The sequence below is a fragment of the Bombus pascuorum genome, chromosome 4 (genome assembly GCF_905332965.1).
Source record: "Bombus pascuorum chromosome 4, iyBomPasc1.1, whole genome shotgun sequence".
In the NCBI taxonomy this organism is placed as follows: domain Eukaryota; kingdom Metazoa; phylum Arthropoda; class Insecta; order Hymenoptera; family Apidae; genus Bombus; species Bombus pascuorum.
Window position 1 is genome coordinate 5,874,304 of NC_083491.1, and position 26,768 is coordinate 5,901,071.

General features: G+C 42.2%; 1 protein-coding gene across 1 annotated transcript in view; it reads left to right on the top strand.

Moving 5' to 3' along the window:
- The window catches only part of LOC132906169 (neuroligin-4, X-linked), a 222,013-nt gene that overhangs the window by 190,055 nt on the left and 5,190 nt on the right, over positions 1-26,768 (top strand). Inside the window, exons 3-7 of the mRNA XM_060958077.1 lie at positions 1,706-1,903; positions 12,560-12,675; positions 15,661-15,893; positions 18,657-18,869; positions 19,070-19,208. Of these exons, the coding sequence (XP_060814060.1) occupies positions 1,706-1,903; positions 12,560-12,675; positions 15,661-15,893; positions 18,657-18,869; positions 19,070-19,208 (899 nt within the window). The remainder of the gene's footprint in view (positions 1-1,705; positions 1,904-12,559; positions 12,676-15,660; positions 15,894-18,656; positions 18,870-19,069; positions 19,209-26,768) is intronic.

Below are 26,768 nucleotides of genomic sequence, written 5' to 3' on the forward strand. Positions count from 1 at the left end.
AGAAAAGTTCAGAATCGTTTGTCACTTTGTCACCTTATCAGAAACATCTTTTCCTCAAATTCTACACGATGGATGGGATTTTCCATGGTCGCGTACATTCGCTGGTGTATTAGTTCCTATAAAGGAATCTTCGTGCATGTTCGTGGAATATGGGTCAACGTCATGCTACCGCCTGTTCCTCGGAACCGGTGCCAAACCGATAATTCGGCTAGCTCGTCGACAGTGGAAAAATGTGGATGCCGGGAACAACGGGAGCCGGTCGGAAGGAATTTCCAAGAGAGAAGTCATTCCGTTTATCGTCGTGCAAACGAGCAATTGCCAGAGGGTTGAATAGTTAAGGGTGCGAACCCAGCCGTGTCGTATCGGGTACATTGTTCGAGTTTTTGAAAAGGCTAACACCGTTACGCTCGGTCGCTGTCTTTTTATGTGTTTACTCGCTTACACGTTCGACCAGACAAAAATAAATTTATTGTTCCGTTTATACGTTATATTATTTTTTTCCTTCCTCTTCTCCTTTCCTTTGTTTCTCTTCTTTTACCTTTTAGTATTATTATTATTTCGCGCATCTTTTCGTTGTCGATCCAATCATTGTAGTCAAACAAGTCCGAGCTTTCCAAGTTAAAGCTTCTTAACTCGGTGGCCGTTGGAAAGTTTAGCTTGAACAGCGAAACTCATTAAACTCTTTATTGCTTCGCTAAGTATTGGAACAGATGTTCAAAGTTATCATTCGGAAGTTTGACTTACTATACGCAGTTGAATTATCGTTACCTGTTCCTTCTTTCCCTTCCGAAACTTGATTCTTTATTCTAAGAAGCCTGTTTCCAGTTCCACCGTAATGAACAAAACTCAAGGAGAATTACAAAATATTTGAGAAAACAGCACGACGGGTTTCTAGAAGATTAAAGTTTCAATCGACCTCGAGAACGGGTATAAAAAATTCCACCCACGTCGCTCACACGTCCGTTTATAGTAGCGAGGTGATTTCCAGGCGCAAAACCGAGAATCATGAGGTCCAATTAAACGCCGATCAAATAATCGAACAATTTATTCCCTGGTCCCAGAATTTGCATATCGGTATCAATCGATGCGAACCATCGAAATAGTATTTACGGATGGCGGATGGCGGGTGTCGACCGGAAAAGCCGCGATTGCTCGGTCAAAAGTGTCTTTCGCGCGCGCCAAGTGGCTTCGTTTCCTTTGAAGAGCGGAGCCATGCTCGTTTCTTACTCTTGTTCCATCCGCTTTTCAACCGGAAACGAGCTCCCATATTCGTTTACACCCGTTTACGTGCAGAGACACGGGCTGTCCTAAATTCAGGTCGTAGTCTGGGTCAAGAACAGTCGCTTCGAACCGATTTCGCGTTTTATCTCTCGTTCTTACGATTCTCCATCTTGGAAGCTGTTGAAAGTCCATTTTCTCGTCTATTGCGATTGTCAAGAACGCGCAGCTTTAAGATCTAAAGCAAAGAAATTCGAAGAATTTCTTCCCAGTATTAATGGATTTCAATTATTGTATTTAGCGGAGCAAAGAAAATTTACTATATATTTACGATGAAAAAACGAACTCGCGCGCTATCGTTAAATTTATCGATTCGAATTATCCCTGATTAGGAATGGGTCTCGATAATTTAACCATGGTTTAGCAGCAGCCCGCGTAACATCGAAACGCGGGCAAACGAGCATAACCAAGCTTGTTTTCATTACAGGCTTTCTAAACGCCAACACGGATTCGCACTTACGCTCGCCGGCGAATTACGGCTTGATGGATCAGATCGCTGCGTTGCACTGGGTGCAAGAGAACATCGGCTACTTTGGTGGTGATCCTAGGAACGTGACGTTGGTCGGCCACGGTACCGGGGCTGCTTGCGTCAATTTCCTAATGACCAGTCACGCGGTGCCAGACGGTGAGTAGCTTTCTATTTCTCTTCTCTAAAGTATTTCGTTATGTCTGTCGTAATTCCGTTGGTTTATGAAAATCCAATTGTTTTACATTTTCAACGTAATTTTACGGAATATATACTGTTCGTTCCTTTTTTTTCTTTTTCTTATAAATCAAAATATTCCAAACCTGCGTCTGGGAGGAAACATCCAAGCACCTTTCGATCTTCGGCCGTAAAAAGACGAGAACGTGTTTGGCGAACATTTCAGTGGCTACGATCGAAAGCAAGGGAGGTTTATTTGAATATTAAAAGCACGTACGGTGATACACGGTAGTACACGGTAGTAGGGCGGGAGGGAGGAAGATCAAACGAGTTTTTTTCGACCAGTCAGAGGAATCGCGTCACTTTAATCGAATCACAGGTAATTCACCCCTCTTGGAGCGTGTAAGGGGCAGCACGGCGTATATTTTATTTCTGTCGTGCGCCGGCCCTTGGAATAATTAACGTTGGATCACGCTAACCCTTTTAACAGGCACGTTTAGAAATAACTGATGGAATATTCGAGATTAAAGCGTTAGATGTAAACGAGGGGTGAACGGGCCTCGGACCTGCCTGAACCCATAAAAAAACAGCCGTTAGCTTCCGGCGCACTTCGTTTCGGACGGCAACCCTCCTTGCTGTTGTTAGTCTTGCTTGAATACGTCGATAAAGAGCTTCCCTTTCGACTTGTCCGATACTTTGTCGCGGGAACATCGCTTTAGAGATCGTTCTCACCTTTTTTATCGTCTCGTTTGTGGAAGGAAACCCTTCTTGACGGAGCAAAGGGTATTCGCTGTAAAATATTTGCGATCGTGTCAAATTATCCACCGTGGCGCCTAAAACAGTCAGACTTTACACGTACGCCTATCTACGAGCGAATAAATTTCTTTGAAACTCGAAGGAAATTAATAGCTAAAACCTGGCAAAAATCATTTCTCAGGTCTTTCGTTGATTAGGGTCGCGTTGATTAGGGTGCGGAAATTGGTCGAGGCTGTTTCAGCGTATGGAAGACAAATCGATCCTTCAAGGACGGGGGAAAACAACGAAGTAATCTGACCGGATCCACCTTATCGTTAATTCAACCATACGATAATTCACTACAGCTGGAAACTGTCAATGGAGATTAGGCCAGCTGATTCTACCCCTAATTGATCACGTCTGGTAAACCACCAGCCCTCTCCTGCTTTCCGGCGACTTCCCCTGTATATGCTCCGGATTAACTTTAATATGCGCATATGAACATGATTGGACCGGCTGCTAGGGAAAATTGGATGGCAAGTTACAATCAATAAGGCGTGATATTCTGGAACTTGGAATTCTGGTCATACCGTGTTACGGAAATTCTCCGACCAATATTCCACTTTTTCTTTAACGCTGACTAAACGTTAACGTTTTTAATTTTCACAAGAATTACCTCGAATTACTTGGAATCACGAAAGAAGTAATAATTCGAGAAGAGAACCATCGAATCGAAAATTACTCGGATTATCTTAGCATCGTCCTTGGCGTTAGCCAAAAGACCAAACGAATATTCTGTAAAATATCTCGAACTTTTACTCTTTCACCGCCTGATTTCGATGCAGGAACCCTTCAAATCTTGCTCGAGGCCGATCAACGGGATTTACTTAGCAACCCCTCGATTTCATTCCGTCACGGTAATCCTAGTGGGACTCGCGTCGCGAAAAAGAGGACGGCAACACTAACAGCAGCCAGGTTTATTGCGGCCGGCGTGACGTGCCGCGGGGAAAAGTCGCACGTTCGTCGTCGAGCAGAGCAACGCGCGTCGAGAGGCATTACGAGCGAAAGGCTCGTTTAATGAGTCTACGACCAGCAAATGCCACGCAACGCCGCCATTTGTGACGTAAAATGCGCCGTGCAATTTGCGCTGATGGCATCAGCACCGCCGGCCCGAACGATGAATGACGGCAATTCTGTACAGGAGGATCGCTTTAATGGAAAAAGCGGGCCTCGATTCGCACCACGCTATATTTCCCCTCTTTCTTTCCTTCTCTTCGCCGGGCAAATTTTTCTACGCTCTGATTACAAAATCCCATGGACATCGCTTCGCTCTAATAAAAATTTGTTTGCATTACCATCCACTGGAAAATTGTTTGCCAAGTGCGGCTTTTAAAAAGCAGATATTTGACGATAGATTAGGGAATCGATAATAGGAATTTTGCATGGGACGTAGAAAAAACGTGTTTTACTACAGTTGAAAAAAATTGTGTGCAGAGTACAGTTGCATTATAAATTACTGATAAACAGCGCCGGTAAAATTGATTGGTTTAATTAATTGAAAGAGCAGGCTAGCCTACGTATCGTGGAAAGTTATGCATTTCTTTTTTAATTATCCAGACTCAAAGTAGACTGCGTGCTCGACGAATCTCGCCGCTTATCAGAGCGTAGTTTTTATACCGTTCTCTGTGATTTATACGCGGCCACAACGAGAACTCGCGTAATCATAACGTGCCGCCTGTCACAGGAGTACAACGCTCCGAGTACTAGTTCAAAAGAATTCTCGCGCGATTTCATTACTACAATCGATTTACATTAATTTTGCACCGTTCAACTGTGGTTTATAAATATATATGAGATGCGATCTACCCGAACGGCATATCTAAATTCTCGCATTGCATTTTTCAAGACATAACAAATGTAGAAAATACATAATTCTGAACTTATGTTCTCACGAAAACATAGTAATCAGCCACTTTGATCGCTTCGATAGCGTCGGGTAATTAATTATCTCGAGCATCAACACGGTAAAACTCATCGCGAAGTGTGCCACCATTCGAATTCGGTTAAATTCGCTCTCAGTCGACGAAGCTTAGAATTCCTCAAAACAAAAAAAAACTCGCTTGCAATGCTGAAAAAAGTATGCAAGGAACTTGGTCGCAATTACTAAAATGCCAGGAGAGAAACGTTAGCATTATCCCGGCCGATCGATTCGAAATCGAACCGCTAGCTCCTCTAACCGGTCCTTCTCTGATGGTGTCTAATCCGTAGAGTTTAATCTACGCAAGCAACCGGCTCCGAATGGATAATGTCCGTGGTTAGGAACTCTCTATCAGGTGGCAGGCCAAACAGAATCGCTATCAGCTACGATCCACCAAAGAGGAGATCACACCCTAGTCGACCTCGTTCGTCCACTCTACATAAATACTCGCCCTTGTCTGGGAATCTGCCAGTGTATTTGGCCACCGGTTTCGAACCGTGCAATCGTCGATTGAAAGATCGCTGGAGGATTCGTTGTTCAAGACTTGTTAATCGTTTGAGATTTTCCTGTCGGAGTAGAACGTTATTTCGATTGCCGGCGCTCGATGAAAGTAATCGAGAGCTAGAAATTTTACCGATGATGCAGGAACTGTAAATCAAGAGCCATTTTTCAAGAGAGACCAATAACCTTCGTGGTGGTTCCGCGTCTGTGGAATGTATGGTATCAGCGAAGTTGCACGGATGTTGGTCCAATTAATTTTGGTGGTAATCGCGGAGGTAGAAATATCGCTCGGTATTGTTGGATATTGTAGTTCGGTTGTGTATTACGTGTTCGAAGCAAACGAGTCGTAGCTACTGAAAATAGAGATGAAAAATGGTCGATCTCGATGGAATTCTTCTAACCATTTTCTGCCTTCCCGTTTTTATCGTTGCGTCTTTTGTTTCTTCTGCGAAAAGAGAAATCCTTCGACTCGGTGATTCGTTATTCGCCACGCATGGAACGAGGCAATTGGCAAATTAGAATATACGTAGATACCGGGCAAAATTCGACACCACAAATCATCCATTAAGTCACAGCTCGCTGATTAATCCTTTGGGCTCCATTCGTCTTACTAATAAACTGCCGGCTATGCTGTCTCGGTTTGAATCCACAGGTACAGCACAAGGCGTTCCACGTAGCCATGGAACGTTGTCTGCGTATTCCTTGAAGCTTGATAAATTGCCATCCGCAATCTTCTGACCAATTGAAATTCGTAAGCGCGTCCTTTCAAAACCAACCGAACGACCTATTAATTCAAATTTTTGATCTCTGGCCGTTCGTTACGCTTTGGCGCATCTACGCTTATTCGCCCGATGGGTTTCGACCGTCCGTTCTTTGATAACACGAAGTTACCATCATTGGCTGATTCTCGAGTTCTCGACAAAAACGAAAATACGGTGGCTCTCGCTGTTGGAAGAAAAGAATCGCGAGTAAAGACGTGGATCAAATCGCTTTCCTAACGAGGTCGTTTCGCGTTGTGCCCGTTTCTGACCGTAAGAGGAATCCCTCGCGTCGCCGACGACGAAACGATTTCTTCCTTGGTCGAGTGCCGGCTCGAGAGGAGAGCACTGGCATGGCCAATGAGCGTATTCAATAAAACATGAGAGCTACGAAATCGATGTTATCGGCCCAGTTTCGTTTCTCTCGATTAACCCTTAGCCTGGGGGGTCGCTTGAGATGTTGCGCGCGCTAATCACGACTCTTCCGCCGGCTGATATCGATATTTTTCCAATCTGCGATTGCGTTTTCATCTGGACTGTATAATTGGAAAAAATCTGAACGCTTCGATGCGGATGTGAAAAATCTATAGATTGAAAGATTTTAATTAGAACACGTAGCGATGGATGATTTTTCTTTTTATCAGTAATCCGTGCATAAGGAAACTGAGAAAACATTGAGCAACCTCACATTGATTAATTGCGATATCCGAGTTTCTCCGCTCTTTTGGTTTGATACCGTCAACGCAACAAAACTCGATCATATTTTTACTCGGATGAGGAAATCAATACACGCCTACGAAATCGTTTCTGCGCTGTTCATCCGCGTGTTAGCTTTAACTTAGCGAAAGGCTTCGAATACGAAAACAGAGAACGTTCCAAAAGCTTCACCTATTTGTATTTAGTAAAAGTAAAATAGAAGCGTACGAGAAGAAGAAGGAATATGAAACGCGAGATAACACGAAGTTAACGTGACGGATAGACAACGATCGTTGGGAAAAGTTCGTGTCGCGACGCCCGCGGCCACTTTCGGACCGGAAAAGACGAGAGAACGGAAGATGCGAAGGAAAAGACAGATCGATATTGCTGTTCGGCTACCCATTACCGTGCTGCAAAATGACGTACAGCTGGCAGCGCAGCAACGGACGCACATGTGTCTATGCACGCGTGCAACGCAGCCTGTGCATTTATTACCAGCAATCTGGTAACTCGAGGTCTTGGAAGGTACCGCTAATGAATCTGAGTCGGGCAACCGGTATCGAAACCATCGATTCTTGAATCTCGAATTTCTCAAAATTGCATGAGAGTTCGAAACGTAGTACTCAAAATGTAGTTTGATCTCTTTCGGGACGAATTTGTAACAACTGGAATAAGATAATTTCTCATTTCTTAATCGTGATACATTGGTAAATGTTATACGCGATAAGCGACGTGACGAGAAACGTGATGAAAAGTCTAAGGCTGTTCTCAGACGATCGATGATACTGTCAATGTTCCAAAGTTTTCAACGAAAATGTAATTTGTCAATAGATATCGATAATATTGTATCGACGATACGTATTGATCCTTTTAGTTGAGAACCTTGAAATATCGATGGTCTGAGACTATCTTAGAAAAAGTAACGTTGACATATAGTTCTGGTTATTAAATTGCATCTTCCGAAGTCATGCTTGAATTAAATAAAAGAAAGCTGCATATCCACGTACGCGTTAGTATTTCCAAAGAGGTAAACTTTTCTCAACGAAAGAGCGTTTCGTTATTCTTGATACCAAAATAAAGATAAGCAGCTTAAGGATGCTTCGCATTCGGATACTTTTTATTCATGCAGACCGATTTGCCATTTTTTTACAAGTATAATAACTTACCGTCGTTAGCTGACACGGGTCCCACGGCGCTGTTTACGCTTTGCATATTTTGCTCCGTGACCAATAGATCCCCGGTGTCGTTACCAGAAACGGTATCCTATCAATTAATTCAACAACGCCTCGCAATTACTTCATCCATGGAAACGTATTTAGAAACGTTTCTCTCGTTCCCCTGGACGATTTGAAAAAATTCTGAATTCTCAAAAAAAGAAAATGTCGCTCGATCTTGATTCCGAGTTACATCGTCGTTCCGCTCACAGAAAATAAAGTGGCTATCGAGGATCCCTGCGGTGGCCGTGAATCACGGTTCGATTAATAGATACGCAAAGGCAGGAAATGCAACTGGAAAATGCATTTTTCCGGTGCGATGGACGAAAATGAAATGGAGCAAAACGAAGGCTCCCGCGATGCTTACTCGTTCCCTGTCGGCTTCATAGCGAAGAAAACGAAATCGATGAAAACTGCGATCGTCGAGCAGAAACGACTTCCCTCGGAGGTTTCAATTCTTTTACAGCGAAGAAGAAGAAAAGAAGAAAGGTAAGGTGAAATACGAACGGGGAACGGTTAATGCGGCGCGAGACTGCGAATATTCACGCTGAAGATTGTATTTATAATCGCGAGAAAAGAGGAAAAACTTGTTCAAGTGGTCGGTTAATTTAAATATCGACCGCATAAACATTCGTACGAGAGAAGAGGATGGTAAGCCGCTTGCAAGTTATGAATATTACCAGCGAACGTAAGCTTCTACTGTCCGACCCCTCGCTGCCCTCTTCTCTGTGCCTCCTCTACCTCCTTGATCCTCTTCTTGATTCCCTCGTAAACTCGACTGGAAAGGCATAGTCATCTTCTCCGAAGCACGTCGATGCTGACAACTGCCGTGGATGATAAGTTAATAAGCTTTGCCGGAAACGAACACCAAGCGTGACGTTCGGAAGGAAAAATCGCTGAGGAAAAAAACAGCACGGTCTATCTTTGGTAATATCTCAAATATATTTGCCATGCGATGCATTCGAGCGAGAATCATTCGAAATTTATAGCTTTCGGAACAGCCATAAGTAGAATGAGTAGAATGAGATCGTAGTCATACGACGGTTCGTAGCATTTATATTTCATTCGCAGAGACTCCGGACTTTGCGTTGTTTCGTTGTTTGACTAAAATAACGTTACGATAGAAATAGATCGTGTTCATAGAGAAACGTTGAAAGTAACTGGAAAAATTGAATGCGAAATTTGCAATCGCGGTATTATTCCTACGAATTCAACGCTTTCCACTCGTATCCAGGGACAACGTTTCGAAGAAAAGGGAGTAATTTGAAGTATGCGTGGTAATAGCACGCATTACGCCAAGTCTCGCATTTTTCTGACTTGTGCAGGTTATCAAGATAATGTACGTCAGAGAAATTGCTTATGAAATATCGCAGCAGCCTTTTCTCTATATCCCTATGCCCTATGCATCCTATGAATACGAGTAAAACGATGCATCAATTTTTATGGGGAACTTAACGTTAATGGTATTGCGATAGAAATGGCACGAAATATTCCGAAAGAACGTCGTAAGAACATTTCCACGACTTTCACTAAAATGAAATGATTCGGACATCGTGACTCCTTCGATACTCCTTAGCGTAAATTCTAAACAAAGATTCATCGAAATGGCGCCTAACTTTCTCCGAGTAAATATTAAAATTGTGAAATGCAAATAGCTTTAAGGTAAGTTAACGTAAGCTTTAATTTTCTAGTCTACGGTGCAAGTATAATAGTATAAGTGAGTCGTTGGCTGAGACATGCTTCGTTTATTATCCGAGCTGAGAGCAAGTTTTAAAGTGACAAACTCATGGTTGAACAATTCGAGAGACGTACCTCTCAGTGTGTAATATACTTTAAACCGACGGATGTTGAGCTACTCCATCTTACTTGCTGTCCAACGCGGAATGTGCATGTTAATGGGCGAGTTGACAGATTAATTTTCTCGTGAGTGGATACCGTGCAATCATGCTACGTAATAACACTTTAACGAGTGTTTTTGCAACAGGACCTATGATCATGTGTTTACATGAAAACTGTTAGAATTATTTTTTATATTTTTTTTTGCAAAATTAAACGTACGCGAATTGCGAAAGAGATCGCTGTCAAATTTGAGGATGATAATTTCTTCTTGTTGAAGTGGTCACCACTTCCAAGAAAACTCTACATCTGGTCTTTTTAATTTTCTCAAGCACCGAAGCCATCGACAGCGTATAGACAAAAGACTGGGACGAAGGCAGACCATAAACAGTACACAGACAACGTTGGCTTCAGGATTTTCAGTCATAGGGTAACACTGCTAGCGTGCGGATCTGAACCAGCTCAAATTATATTCCGTTTTGTATTTACACTTCTGTATTAAAATATATTTTTCTACCTTACAATGTACCTACGCGTTCCTCTGTTCACGCATCTAATAACCTCAACAGTAATCTTCAACTGTGTGATATTGTTGAAGAGGTCACCACTTCTAAGAAAACTCTACATTTGGTCTTTTTGGTTTTCTCAAGCACCGAAGCCATCGACAGCGTATAGACAAAAGACTGGGACGAAGGCAGACCATAAGCAGTACACAGACAACGTTGGCTTCAGGGTTTTCAGTCATAGGGTAACACTGCTAGTGTCGCGTAATTTTAAGTGATAACCAAAAGATTCAGTAGAAAACTGGGTTTATTGGTCACAATTATGTTTTTATTACAAAAGATCATAAGAAGAACTGTCCGGACCCGTCTCGTACCATCAAGTTGGAAAGCTCGGTGTGGGTGTGCCCTTTTGAACTTAGAACGCGGATTTGTCGTCCACACTTTTCGGTAGAAAAGTGAGGGTGACGATCCGCGATGCCCATTGGTTAATAAATGAAACTGTGAGGACAAAGAAAAGCAGATGTGGCTCGTGGGCATCCTTGTTCATGGGAAAAGCCTGTTATCTCGCCAGACACCCGCTTTCTCCGTAATAGGTAAGAGCGTACAACAAACATAAGGACTATCGGTAAACCGAAAATGTTTATGTGAAGAGAAATGAAACTGAACAGATTCGGTTTATGGTATCTCCTTAGGCTTGTTGCAGGTCAGTGTAACAATGTGTAGGTCTTGGCGCCCAGGCCATGAGGAACCTCGCAAGGACCATCGCATCTGGCGTAACACGTGCCAAACAAAAATTAGCGTGCGGATCTGGACCAACTCAAATTATATTCCGTTTTGTATTTACACTTCTGTATTAAAATATATTTTCTACCTTACAATTTATCCACGCGTTCCTTTGTTCACACATCTAATGACCTCAACACTTCTGTAACGGCGATTCTATGTAAACATCGAAATTTGAGGCTACGAATTAACAGCGATAACGAGTCATTTAGATGCATCTATGTATATCGTATTTATAACTGACTGACTTGGACAGCACTGTATACAGAAACGCACTTAGTTGGAGAAACCGTCAGTCACCGATTGTCTCGTGTGAGTGACACATACGGAGACAGCCAAGGGATAGACTGTTTGAATCGGCTGAAACACGAACATCGGTGTTAGTTGTAGCTAATGGATCAACGCACTTGAGGACATGATAAGTGTCGTATTCGTGCAAGATTCTCGAACGTGTATCGACAGCCTTCATCGTTACAGAGTCATTCACGTGGACGTACGTCATCGACGATGACATTCCGATCATTGCTCGGTTCATCGATACGATTGACGAAACCAATTTGTTACGTATCTCCGACTCACTACGCTTTTCCCTTTTCTTCGTTCGTAGGTCGTTGTAAAATCTATTTCTCAGCCGTGGACGAAACACAGAGATCGGAAGGACGACAGAAAACCGCAGGCGTCGCGAATTCATCAGAGTATCCAGCGACAAAATCTCCGAGGTCGAATCCTTTACGCCCCGATACGAAGATTAACGACTCCCAAGTTTCCGATTAAACTCAGCCAGCTGATTACGAGGGAGAAGCAGCTTTTGTCTACCGAGCAACGAAACAACGTTATCTCGATTCTCTAACGAAGCCAGCCGAAACCGCGATAACCGGTTGCTTGAAAACATGTATCGAGTCCGCGCGAAACCCTGCAGCTTCTCTCGAAACGTAGCATCGTTGGATCTATCCCGAGATAATGATGTACCTTGGCGAACTGTCGCGATAATGTTACTCGGCGAACACCGCCTTACCGATACGAAGATTAACGACGGTTAAGATTTAAGTAACTTCCATGAGAAATCCTGTTTTATGGATATCAAGGTCGATAAAATCATATCGCGTTCGCGAAACGCGATATTACAGTACACATCGTGTTTCCCTTAGATCCACGTTCGCAGAGAGTCGAAATGAGATTTCGAAATTTCTCCAATTCAATTTTATTTCGTCGATGATTTATGATAGCGGAAAGGCAGGAAACCGACGAAGCTGTTTGGCAAGCAAAGATCCGCGAGGCTAAGGGCTTTCTCGCCCAGCCATTTAGGATCATATTTTTAAACTGCTACACGTGCTGCTTTCATGCCAAGCGACCAGATCAATTCGCGGCAATGCAAGGATGAAGTCTACGTTGGCTAAATCGCTCCATCTTTTTCGCGATAATAACTTAATGAAAAAAAATCGCTACTTTTAAGATTTATCTGTACGTTAATTTTTGTTACATTAATTTTAATTACGTTCAAAGCGTTTCTTGTTTCGATGATCCGACGGAAAGGATCGAAATTACGGACTGGCAAAGTAGTAGTTGTACGGCTGTGTGTAGTTGTACGTACGCAAGATGGATAACCATCGGTCATTACTTTTTAATTGTTGCAGGCTTGCTGTTTCATCGCAGCGTTCTAATGTCTGGTAGCGCGCTTTCACCATGGGCGCTGGTGAGAGGAGCTGCAAATTACGCTCTGCAAGTTGCCAAACATCTAAATTGCTCGTGGGTGAGTATTGCTCCGAGTGCATTACATTAAGGTCTCCGGTTCGGCGACAACTCCGAAGCAAATAAACCGCCGTCAGACATTCCCCGCGAGGGAAACAATTCTCGCTCTCCTTCTCTCTTTCTCTTCCCCTATACTTTCGTACGTACGATACCGACAAAAGTACAACCGTATTAGTTTTCATGTTGCAAGAAATTCTTGACTACTTCAAACGTAGTCCATCCGATTAAAAATTATGTTTAGAACAGGAAGGAACAGAACTTTTAACTTAAAAATCAGCCAGGGAAACCTATACCGAAACGTGTACGACGGACGGTATATCATGCTTATACTTCAGAACATCTGGCGTAAGGAAGAAAATAAACAGAAGAAGGAAAACGCAGAAAATTATCAATCAAGAGAAATGTCGTAAAAACAAAGGAGAATGGGAAAATATCGCATGTACTAATGGCGATTAGAACGACGCATAAAAGGGGACGAGGGAACAATGTAAAAAATGAGAATCGAAAAGCAAAGCGAGATGCGATGACGATACATATACACGAAGAATAACACACACTTTGCCGGAAAATACTGAACCGAACGTCGGACATTATTTTCGATCGTGTATCGCCGCTGGTTTAATTGTATTGGACGGTAGGGGATATTTTCGTATCGCGATGCGTTGGCTACGTTAAAACGCGAAGTGCGCTGCAACTCCCGATGGGGTTGTTGCGCGATGTCCACCGCACATATTAGCTTAATTGAAACGCATCGTTAATATAATTGCTAGTGCGTAACTAACGGATGTAAAAACATCGCGTTCTTGCCGGTTTCGTTTGATACTTTAATTTATGTACGACCGTATTACGTTTCAGTGTTACGCTTTAGTGTTATGCTTCCGTGTCGCGACAATATCCGTTCGAGCCGCATTTCCGAAATCGCTCACCGCTGGAACTAAAGTTGCATTGCGCGAGCGAATTCTTGGCTGTTGAAAAACACCGTAACGAACGCGGCTTCACGAAAATTTGTTAAACGAAGAATATTTTGCAGAACGTTTACCGAAACTGGGCATCGATTTTTTAGCTTGTCAAATGATCAAACAAAACTCCGTTTATATGAAATTCATCCATTGAAATTGAACGGGATTGAAATTTTAGTGATTGGATTGAACTATTGCTTTATTTCGCTACACTTCCATTGTATACGAACTGTTTATCCCTGGTGATTCTGTCAAACGGAATATCGTAATGGTTTAATCGGAGCGTTTAAAAAGTTCCCTATGAATATAAATACATATGGCAAATACCGTCATATCCAATGCACAAAGTGTCTGGCTATGCACCATCCCTTTCCACTTAGACCGTATTCTATCCGCTGCCACGTTTCCAGGTTTGCGAATGGAATAATCAAACGCTGACCTTTGCTACCCTCTGCAACAATTGCAACGAATAAAACTGCAGCTGTAGAGGAATATACATGGTAGGAGAAAGAATCTCGATTTCATCGTAGAACGTCGAGAGGCAATACCAAATGCGCCACGGCTACTCGTAGCCACTTCTCTATTCCCCGGCGAAACACGTTCTAGATAGGCTAAACAGATCCTCGATTTGCAGCCGATTGAAAATAACGATTAAACGCGAAATCGGGGTAAGAGCGTCCCAATTGTTTCCCGAACCAACTCCTCTTCTTCTACAGCCGCTATTTCCCGTTGTTGCCGTCGAGTGGTGAAAATAAAAACAAAAAAATAAAAAAAAGAAGGACAGTCCGAACGAAATGGAAAACGATACGGGATTATGTTATGCGAGCCGATAGCCGCGGTCCAGTCAGAATTGATTGAATTTGTTGCGGGCGAAAAATGACGAAATTAATTTCGTATCGGATTTGGAGAGCCTGCGGGCTACAGTTCGATTAGAAATATAGCGAGCGCCGATCATCGGCGTTTCGTTGCGCACTCGAATTCGGATCGATTCTCGCGATTTTTAATGCGAGAGACGCTTCGCGGATGAAGCCACGAATATCTCGAATGAGATTGAACGTTATCGTCGAATCGCAGATAAGTGGCTTCGCCACTTTACGTAGAAACGTATCAATTCCGAAGATCGAAATGTCGATCAAAAATTTATCCTTGGCGAAAATTTACTTGGAAAATTATAACGCTAAATCTGATGAAATCCTATTCGATCTTGTACGTCGGTTGGTCGAGATCGAACGTACACGAGAAAGAGGTAGAACCTATCGGTCTAATTTTACGGTTTAGCTGCGCGAGAATCTGTGCTAGGGCTGCAGGCGAGAGGAAACCAATCACGGAGCGAGAAACCAGGCCGCGGTGTGCTTCAACCCCCAAAAATTCCCCGGCGAAATTGTCAAACCTTCCGTCTCTTCCTGTCGTCCACCCTCGTGCTCCGTTCGTTCGAAAATTGGAAACTCCTCCGCGAAGTCGACGCTTCCGACCAGCACTCCAACATATTAAGGCGTCGATTAAATTCGTTAAACCAACGAATCGATGCTCTCGCGCAAGATCGACGAACCTGCAGGGGGTGCAATTTGTTCATCTCCCCAAATTTCCTCGACACAGCAGCTCGGTCGACGTTCGATTGTGGCTAGCCTACGTCTGTCGAGAGCAGGATTTCCAAAGGCGATTACAGGGCCGGTCACTAAAGCAATTCATTTGCGTGCGACCGAATTAAAGCGAATCGGTGCATCGTCATTGCGTTCCGCTCAGTGGAACTCGCGTTTACCAATCGCCGATTCACCTCTTCTCGAGGTACCGCAACATCGATCTGATCTTTGTGACAATGCTACCTATTGTTTAACGTAATTATCGCTTCCTCTTTTTTCTTGTTTTATTTTTGCTTTTTTTCATTAGTTACATATTTACTCGCGAACCTACCTATTCTTTACGACTTGTCTCTGTTACCGCACGTGTAGCAACTATAAACGAGATTCCTCGTACTCAGCGCACGAGTATAAGTATTTGTCCTATTAAAAATTTACTTGTTTGTTCAGGCCGCAGGTGATCCCCAGGCATTGCTCAAATGCCTGAGAGAGGTGCCGCTGAACGCGCTGGTTTCGGTCCCCGTAAAAGGGTTGGAATTCGCGCCTGCTTTCGGACCCAGCATAGACGGCGTGGTGATCGATCCAGGCGATCCTGACGATCAGGATTTCACTCTGCAAGTGGACACGATCAATACGTTGAACAACATCTTGATGCGGAAGGACGTCGTATCGAAACTCTCGAGGTACTTCCGGCCTCGATCCTTCTTCATTTCCTCATATTTTCCCTCGCATTTTCCTACGTTTCGTCCTGTATATTCGAATATCCTAGAATTTTATCCAATTTTTCGTTGCAAACGCCTGTACACTAAGCGTGAAGAACAAGAAAATTGACGAAGAAATAAAAAATCGAGGATGGTAAATATTCTAGAAACGAAAAGGTGTTTCATAATTTTACGGTGAATTTCGTTTGCAATTGTCCGGTAAACACGCGAAAATCTTCTCCTGGCGTTTTACTACGATTTCTCGATCTACCCCAAAATTCATGGAGCGTACGCCTGCTTGGTTTCATCGTGAATTTCAACTTATCCCGCATAATCGCGGTACGTCCATGGTATATAACATGTTGCAGGTAGGATTGGAACAAAACAGCGGTCTCGTTACGTGGCTAAACGGAGCATGCTAACTAACCGGGAAGATCCACAGGAAAAAGCAGCGACTCTCTCTTATTCGGCACGTGAAATGTGGCCAACAAGTACGACTCGTCTTTCTCGACTCTCCTGTTTTCCCTCCCCAGTATCCCCCGTTCTTACTCGCACGTGCTTCACTTTCCTCCTTCCCTTTTCCGTCCCGCTCGTTTTATCTTGCGACGTTTCACTGTCTTGTCAAATCTTTTGCCGCTTTTTATTTTCCCTCTTTCCCTTGATCACTCTCTCGCCGACACCGTACTCTTCCTTTTATCTCTACCTCGAATCTTCTACCTTCCCTGTTTTTCCGTCACTAGCCTGTTCTTTATTCGATTCTTCTCCGAGATATTACAACTCCAACGACACTGTGTTTTTGATTTCCTTAATTGCATCGTCATTCGTGCCAACAGAAACTCGTTATTAGTTTGAATCGAAAGACGACAGCTCGATCCTCCTTTTCACTTTCCTTCCTTTTTCCTCCCCTCTTGTATCGCTTTATCGTTTCTCTGCCTTTTTGTGGTTGACCGTCGTGCATTTTTTTAAAACTCGGTTTCTTAATTTCCGCTCAAATCGTTCGTATTCATTTTCCGCTACGATTGTTCCTACTCATGAACCACTGTTTTGCTTTTAATCCTTTTACACTTGCGGCGAACACGTATACGCGCAGCACTTTTAATTACTCGAGTTTCCTTTTAAAAGTTTTCGTTGTTGCGGCTGGACGACAAGGTACGTCCCCTTTGTCCCATCGTTCCCTGACGAGGTCGCCTGTCCGAAACGCAATTCCGTTTGCTGGAGTAATTTAACAATTGCGACGTTTAGCCAGCCAACACGGCGAGCAACGATTCGAGTGTTTATAGAGCGGCGTATCGTCGTGGAAAAATGTTTTTATCCATCGCGCTCAACGAGAAGAGAACGGAGTCGCGCAAAGACTTCCGACAGCGAATAACGAAACGGCTAAATGTCGAGCGGGACTTAATTTCATGAGCATTGGTTGGTAGAAACGAAAAGGTAGTTGTTTTTAATTTCCAAGGAAAATATCATTTGCATGAAACAATTAAAGGGACAGCAAAAGAGCTCGACGAGCATATTCAAACACGGTATATTAACGTTTTGTGGTCGTATTGAGCTAAGATGGTTACTGTAGCGATCAGAATTAATTTTCATTTAGACTTGAAAAAGAGAACCTTCGAGTGTTCTAAAATAATATGCGAGTAGAGAACTGTTGGACACAGAACAATCCCGAAATCGTTGAATTACCCTCATCAACTCTAGTTCTCTACGTTTCGTCCTTTGTCGCGATCGGTCTTTGTTCCCCTTTGTCGTCGCCATTCTTTCGAACGTTCGTGCGTTTCGTGCTTTCACTCGTGTTCCATTCTCGATCCATTCTCGGAGCAGTAGCCTTTCGCTGCAACGCCTTTAGCCACGCGATAAATAAATGGTCTTGCGGAGGTTTTGCGCTATCAGACGCGTAACGATAACGTTAAAGGGAATGGAAATCGTTGAAACGAGCCGCGTTTCTTCCCACCGACGTCCCTCTGAGTTTCGCTGAATGTCCCGGTTCGCTGAGAGCGCCGAGTTAATTTGTGTCGAATAGAGAGACTCTTTCGCTTTCCATCTGTCTATCTATTTCTATTACCTTCTTTCATCGGGTGAACATTGGACGAAGAATCAGGAGGAATGGAACAGCTGAACCGTGTGTGTAATTATGTTACGGTTAACGAAGAAGACGATGGAGCGTCAACAAAGGCGTGTTCCATTTCTACGCCATGTACATATACACACGTGCACTCTGTTCCTACGAACGTATTAAATTTCAAACAATTTTCCTTCCACCGTAGTACGAGGAATATACTTGCCTTGTCAATTACGGTTAATAAGATCGACGCTTCCGATTAGTTTAACGAACAGAACGTCATCCATCTTTTTTGTTTGTCCGGAAAATATGTGAAATGTGGAAAGAAAAATAAAACGAAATATAGAAACAAATATAGTAAGTATGATCAATAATACGCCATTCAGACGTTCTCCATGACATTTTCGTAGTATTTTCCTGGATAATTAGCCAGAAGAGAATCAGGATGTAGATATTCACGTATTTGATATATCCACTGTGTAATATTTGTTTCATCGTTCGAGTTCGAAATGATACGTAAATATGAATAATCCCGGCATAATGAGGCAAAACTATTTACATCATTATGATCTGTCAATGAAATGCCATTAAACTCTGTAATTAATACAGCAAATAATGTCACTTGCCCAAGCTTCGCCAGTAAAAAACGGCTCAAATAATTTCACACTGATTTGCCATTTACATTCCAGATACGATCTGATGATCGGCGTTGTCCGATCGGAAGCGTATTTCGCTTTAACGGCGGATGACGCTCAGTACGGGATCGAGGCTGACAGAAGAACCAAAATTCTACGCGAATTTGTACGTAACACGTACACGTATCATCAAGCAGAGATCTTGGCGACGATAATCAACGAGTATACCGACTGGGAACGGCCTGTTCAACATCCAGTGAACATAAAGTGAGCGCAAAGATTAAATTACGTCTTTTCTCGCAAGCAATTTCTAGGAAAATTCAAATACTCCTGTAAAACGCAACTTGCATCGTTCTCAATGCACGTGATCTTAGCCGATCCGTTCGAATTTTTATTTTGCTTGTTTCCCAAACTCTCATTTTCATGTTACGACTGAATGGAAGTATTTTTTCCTTTTTGTGTTCCAGAGACGAAACGTTGGAAGCTTTAGGAGATGCCAACACCGTGGCACCGGCTACGAGAACAGCAGACCTTCACAGTCAATCCCATCGAAACTCTTACCTGTACGTGTTCGATTATCAGACAAAGTTCGGCGATTATCCTCAGGTACGTTTACAAAGATTCAGCTTTGCTAACAAAACGTGTAAACGAGTTAAAAAGTTCGTGGAAGTAACGGTAACCGCGATACGAGGGCGAAATGATCCATAATGCAATCAGGGAGGCAGTCATTAACCCACATCTCGTATATTTTATTACTAACGATGATACATTACGCCATTTCTTCGCATATTCACCGTGCCTCCTCGTTCATTCAAATTTAAATCCCATTCTTCAGGCCGCGCATCCGTTTCCACCATGACGTTTCGTAGTTTAGTGGTGCAAAATGAAAGGCGCTTTCCATTGCCGGAGTACGAAGCGCGAAACTAGAAAAATTGCGTTTCGCGTGCCAAACGGAATCGTAGATCGATAAATGGTGTTCATAAAGGATCGATCGAACTGGTTCTTTCGATGAAAATTCTTCTTCGTTAAGTCGAACGTTCTTCAGCGCTGCTCGTCTCGCGCTTTTGCATATAAAATATTCTACGGTGAATTAATGAAAGAGCAACAAACGAGAGATTATACCTGATAAACGTGTTAATTTATAATTTGAGAAGTACCGGAGACACGTTTCAAGGAATTTTGCACAGCTTTGCACCGTATTTTGAAACGGCGAACGCCACGAATGTTCCTTTTCTAATGGTGGTTTTGCGTTTCTCGGGGAGAGTTCGTTCACTATCGTAAGCATAAGCTCGACGGACGTATTGTAAACGAAGTAAAATGTATTCTTCTGTTTAAATTGGGCAATATTTTTCTAATATATTTCTCCACGTTGACGGACGTCGTAAAATCACAGCAAGACAAACGAAATCCCAGTCTTTTTATTTCAAGCGAGAATAAGCCAACACGTTTTACTGTAAACATCTGAAATAAAAGAAAAACTAGAAAGTAAAAACGAAAATAAATGAATAACGTCGTCGCCAAATTGATTCAATGAAAATGTAAATATAACATCCAAGAAACTCGTATGAAATATTTTAACATCGTTAAAACCTTTGTCGTGTAAAATTATTCAGTTACAAAATTCACCGTGAAAATTAACAATGTCTTTTTGAAACTTTTTACGAGGCCACATAATACACTCCTTTTCAATACAGTGAAATAGGTCGTTAAAATTAACTTGGCCCAGCATTTCTACATTTCACAGCGTTCCAAAGCTTTTACATTTTTTACGCCATGTAGATGGTTATTTCTCAAACTTGTCTAATTACGAAAATAATTTCTCCTTACATCGATCGAATCAGGATTCATTATCGAAGCCGTGATTCGTTGTTTCTTGCCCACGGAAGGATAATCGTTAGTCGGCAGCTTGATATTCCACTTCGAAAACGAAAAAGAGAAAAAAGAATTTCCAGAGAGCGAATCAACGAGAATTCGTGGTAACTTCCTGTAGAGTTGGCTGTATTTACGCGTCTACGATACCACGAGATGTACGTTTTCAACAAAACTGGGGACACAGAGGAAATTTTTCGCGCAGTCGTTCGCTAGTTTCCTGGTTATTTTCCGCCTAATTACTTCATTTCGTTGATAAAACGTTGCACCGAAGGATGGCACAGAGAATTTTCGACACCGCGCAACTAAATTTTTTGTTCCACTTCTATTCTACAAACTTGAAGAATACGCGATATAAATACAGCAAGCGAACAACCCCAACGGGCAAAGTTTTTCCACCGTATACGCTTCCACGTTGTTTGGTATAACGTTCGAAGAAAAATGTAGCAAGTGATGATAACAGGTGGAGAAAAAACGATAACAACGGTGGAAGAAGTTCTACCGCTGCGCGTTCGAACTACGGGAAACTTTGGATTTCGAAAAATATTTCATTTCGACGAACAAAAATTGAAATAACTACGGTGTATGCGAAATGAAAATTTCATGTTTTATAACAATTACTTTTTCCCGGCTATTGAAATTAGAATTATTAGAAACAGTATAATTTCACGAGTTTCCATAAAAAGGTGACCGCTACTCCATTCAAGATAAAAGGTTATCGTGGCTGAGTGAGCAAAGTGCTTGCCAGAAAATTGACTCGAGTTCGAAACCTCATGGTAGTACTATCTTGATATTTTCTCGAAAATGTTCACGTTCTATAGTTTGTTGTACCTGAAAAATCATTGAAATCGATACTAGAGAATTTTCCTATTTAGAAAAAATGTTCTCGCATTATTCTCTCTGTTCTAGAAACTCATAGAATATTAATAAGCTACATAGAGAGGTATTCGATCGTTCTGCAAATCCTGACGCGTTAGCTGTATCTGATTTCTGAAACTTGTATCCTTTCCACCGCCTGCGGCTGTAGGAAAGTGAGCGAAGAACAGTTTGAAACTGCGGCAGATGAATTTCCCGAGTACGATTATATTATTACCGCATGCACGTGTACATTACGCGGTATATCTTGGACGCGTCGCTTCGCGCAGGAAGCGGATACGTGCGAAGGGAAATTGTAAAATTACGGGAGTGCAGCGACGCGCGAGATCGGTTGTGTGTCACGTTAGAACTCGGTGTTTCCGGTCGTAGTTTCGGTTCGCCGCGGATATACTCGGTTATCATCAACGCCGCCCGATAACGTTACCGATAATTTCCTGAACAATTACGGAGACGGCAAGGGGAGGGGACGGCGGTGGTCGTTATTTAAATGGAATTGAAAAAGGAAACGGGCACGGTTCGATATGGGCGACGTTAATTGCGGAGAAACCGTACTACAACGCCCGGTAATGAAATTAATTTCGAAGCGATGTCACAGAATTTCGAAGAATACTGGAGTGGAACGATGGAGGGAACGACTTCCGGAAAAGCGGAGGAAAAGCTGGGTAACGGTGGGAAAATTACTTCGTCTAATATTATGATATAACGCGCATACGCTACGGTTGGAAAAAGCTTGATAAATATATGTAAATGCGTGAGTCTCCTGAATGGAGGCAGCGCGCAAGTAGAAAAAGTACGTATTGGTCGGACGAGCCAGTTCCGCACGAACTGACGAAAGGGAAAATTTGTAATATACGATACGAATAAGTGGATGCCGTTAAACGAAATTTCGAGACACGTGGTCCGTGTATATAAATGTCATATAGAGGTGTTTCACGTAGAATCGGCCACAGAAAATCGAAATCCAATGGAAGGGTGTAGCCATTATTTATAACGATAATCGAAATGACAGATCCCATGGCATCGCGGGATTTGTTTCAGTAAATGCGAAAGAGAACGAGGGAATTACAACAGAGAAAAGATTAATATTCAACGATCCAGCTTCGAAACCCGATAGAATTCCAAGAATTGGTAAAACGAAGCGCTCATCGATCGGCTTGCGTGATATTATACATCCTCGTGGAACGTTCCATTAGCAAAGGTTTGATTAATCAAAATCAAGAAGCTCGTAAGATCTTAGGAAATTGAAGTTGCAAATAAAATAGCTTTCCGAAACCTTCAATTTATCTTTTCTATTCAAGCTAAACCTTCTCGAAAGCTACGACGATCCAAGGTTTTTTAAAAGTCTTGGAAACGGTTTCCCTTCAGCCGCTGCGAAAAATTTCTGTTACTCGTGTGTCGAGTTTGCAAAGTGAGGCTGTGTACGCGTCACCGTCAAAGTGGAACTGTGTAAAGACAGAGTGGCAACGGAATTTAGATTAAACTTCCGCTTGCCAATTACGCGTGTATACAGACGGCTTAAAGGGGCCCGGTAATTCAGGGGAAACATGCTGAAAAATTCTAAGGTCCGCGTTCGAAATACATACAAAGACTACGCGGTTTTATTAACGACATCGTTGCGACAAGGAGGATGAGGATGTCGAAGAGAAGGATCGACTATCGACTAGGATACCTATTACTAGAAATATCGTTACCAGGACAAGTTAATTTTATATTTTATAATATTTGCCCCTTGGAACATCATATTAAACGATCAAAGAAATGGAAAAAACTACTAAGTTTCGTAAAGGCTTCGAGCTATTTTAAATGAAGTACGTTGGGCCATCAAGGAGAACTTTGACGTTTTGCCTCCGTGGAAAAATTATTCTATAAGACTAAAGAGGTTTAAAAAGGGAAGCAGAAAATTACGAATCGAGGTAGAGGAAAGGAATGAAAATCGAAGACGGTTGAGTGGACGTATTTAAAGTTCTTAAGAATTTGTCGATCATTTTCGCTCGAAACATTTTGCCGGATCGTTGATGCTGGATTTCCTCGAAAGAGTTCCTTGAAGGATTGTTCTTAAAGATCGATCGATCGATCGAAAAAAGGTTGAAAACTAAGGAGATGAAAAAAAAGAAAAAAGAAAAGAGACAATTGGTTATTAATGTTGAAATTGAACTCGTTAATAGATTTCCATAACGAATAATTAATAAATTCGACGCTGATACGTCGAACAATTTGCATTTATAATTCGCGATTCACCGAGTTATCGTCCGAATAATCGGCGAAAATTGCGAAAACGGCAGGCAATGCTGCGCTTCGTCCGGTCATTGATTTTAGATTCGCCGACCAAACATCATTAAATATTTCACTCGCGAATATTAATAGAAATTAGAAGGATTTCGTTAACCTGCGCTGAAACTGAAATTAACTTCCGCCAAGGAAACAAATTTTTACTTCGCAGAAACACTGCTGAAAGTTTCTGAATTTAAAGGAGACGGCGTTTCCACTGCCGAGAATTCGGTTACCTTGCAAAGTGAAACTTTCATCGGTGAAAATGTTTCAAAAATGAGGAAGGAAACGGGTAGTGTAACAAGAACGATAAAGTTAATTATCGTAAGAAACAGCGGCATAACGCGAGATATACGTTAATCAGAAAAAAGTGAACAAACCGTTCGAGATTAGTCGGAATTTTAATTGGATTCTAGCACATGTCCATACAAACGTAATCCTTTTACTCGCATAAACACGATCTGACACTTTGGCAAAATTCGAATTTTCATCGTTAATTTCATCGTTGTTTTAGAATGTTGATAAATATCAGATTAGGTATACCATTATCCGAAATAAATTCAGGCGATATCAACTTTTAATTTGAATCTTTCATATAAAAGAAATAGCGTTAAAATTGAGATTATAAAGATTTCTAAAGCTTCGCCGAATAAAACTTCCAATAAAATCCTTTTATACGCGGACAAAAAGAGCCACCGAAACATTACAGAAAGCAAAAGCTTTATCAGGGGGACGATGATTCTTCGGAAATTGCTTTTACTCGAACGATCGCCGACCGTTAAGTGGAACAAACTTTTTACTATGAGATAAAAGAGCCGAAGAACGAGAAAAAAGCACGCGAAACGTGCAAAACTGTCGCGTTATAAGAAGGAGGACATCAAAGGCAACTAGCAGCGTGAGTTTAAATTTAAATTTAGATCATCGATTGTGCACCGTTCAACCGTTTATGCAGTAACCATACAAAACAGCATTAACGCCTTCTGATATAATCGTATAAATTGTAGTATCGAAAGAAACGTTTGCCTTTCTTCGTTTCACCCTGCGCTTCGTGCCATAAATCAAATTTCCAGCGTTTAAAGTGAAATTTATACGAAAACACGCGTGAGAAAACTGTGACCGGTAATTGCAAATAAAAACAGGAAAAACCGTAGTTATCGTCTTTTTGTTCTTCGAAATAATATCACTAATATTCTCCGCGTTCTGCTTTTGTCGTCACGTTGGAATATTCGCCAGAAAATTGCAAATTCGGTAACGATGTCGATTGCAACCAGGGAAGAAGGGTGACGGTATTCTCATGCAAAACGAGAAGGTAGAGAACAGCGAATGAAAGGGTTAGCAAGAAATGCAGGCTGCGTATTAGGGGCTAGAGCATGGAAAATTTACAGAAGAACTAATACCATCGACGTAGCATGTAGAAAGAAAGTCTGGCATTCTCGAACCAGCGGAGAAGAAAGGAAAGAAAATAAGCCGCATGGAAAAATGTCCATTATAAAAATACCAGTCTTTCCTCATGGAAGACGCGAGAAACTATTCCCAGAAGCTCTGGCCGAGTTCTCGAATAGACAATACAAACGCTTTCTACCGTTCGTTTTCGTGGCAACGCGCTCGTCGAGCGCAGCAGTGTCCAGCGTGGCAGAGAGTCGGACGTATCGATTACACCTGGACGAGGGAAGCAAAGAAAGGATCTGGACGAACGAAGAAGATTCTCTGACTGTGCGAAAGGATAGGAGATTCGTGGAAACGGAAGCGGAGAGCGTGGATGGAGAGAAAGGGCAGCGAGTCAGAAAAGCTAAAGAATAAAATTCAATCCGGTAAAACTCGTTGAGGGAGGTAAACAATGGCGATTCGTAATTAAAACGGACGAAAAAATACAGAGTAGCGGCCGGTGATGAAAGCGACAGAGCAAATAGAGACAGTCGGTGTTTCGGGGCATAATTAACGGGGCAGCCGACCCGTAAAAACACGAAAAGAAAAGGAATGTAAAATTGTATAATGACATAGGACGAGGTTGCGAGGAAGAAGAATCTCTGGAAGGAGAAAAGCAACATGATCGCGTAACTAACCTGATAATGACTCGTACTTAAAGATGGTGAAAAGGATAGAAAACTAGTGAGAAGGATAGAGGATATCGAAGAAGAGGCACACGATCCGATCTGTCTTCGCGAATTGTCAGATCGACGAAATCGTGTGCGTACTTGTTTGCCAAACTATTCGCTGAAAGATCTCAAGATCTTTTCACTGTAAGGGCAAAAGTTCATCCAACAGTTTCACGGGAGTGACGGCGAAGTTACGGAGTTAGTCGAGCAGCTACTACGACGAGAGATTCCTTGATTGATATCCGTAATACGGTGGCAAAGTTTCGATCTTTGGAACCATTGGTACGCTCAGGAAGAATCTTTGATTGAATGTAGATTATAAAGATAGTATCTACCATAGTTTGATAGTGTTTGCCAACTCTTTTGTGCAAGAACGTAACGCGGCAAGCCGTTTCGTCAGAAAATTGAAAATAAGCTGAGGCAACGGATTCAGTGAAGTGCAACGAACTACATGATTTTCAAAAGGCAACAAAGTCTTGTGCCGCGAATCGATAAGGAAAATATTAGGAAGGAAACGGAGGCGCTACAAAAGATGCATAAGGTCTCCATTACTCCGGCAAGCTCAAAGGGAATTTTCTAACCTGGAAGTTTCGATCTCGACCAAACGAATCGTCTTTATTTCTTCTCTTTCCAACTTCTCGACCCAAAAATCCATTCGATCGAGAGAAAACCATCGTCGGGGATATAGGAAACACCCGCCCTTTCGTTTGCAAATTGAATATTCGACGTTGCTCGTAAGAGTAGATCGTTTAATACCTTTGACCGCTTTATCGGCTAGACTTTGTAGGAATGATCGCGAATTTTTTTAAACAAACGCCGTATTTCACGTTTCTCCATATACTCGCGCGTTGCTGCTCCTATTTTCAACATGTTAGTAAATTTTCCTTCGCAGTCTCAAAGGAGAAAAGGATATTTATGCGGCAAACGACCTATGCAGAATTAAGTCTGGAAGCAGTGAAGGATTTATCGCGTGCACCATGTTTCTACTTTATGACGATAGTCTTGTTTCTGTGTGTTTTTCAACATGCCACCTCATATTCTCTCTTAGAGTAAAATT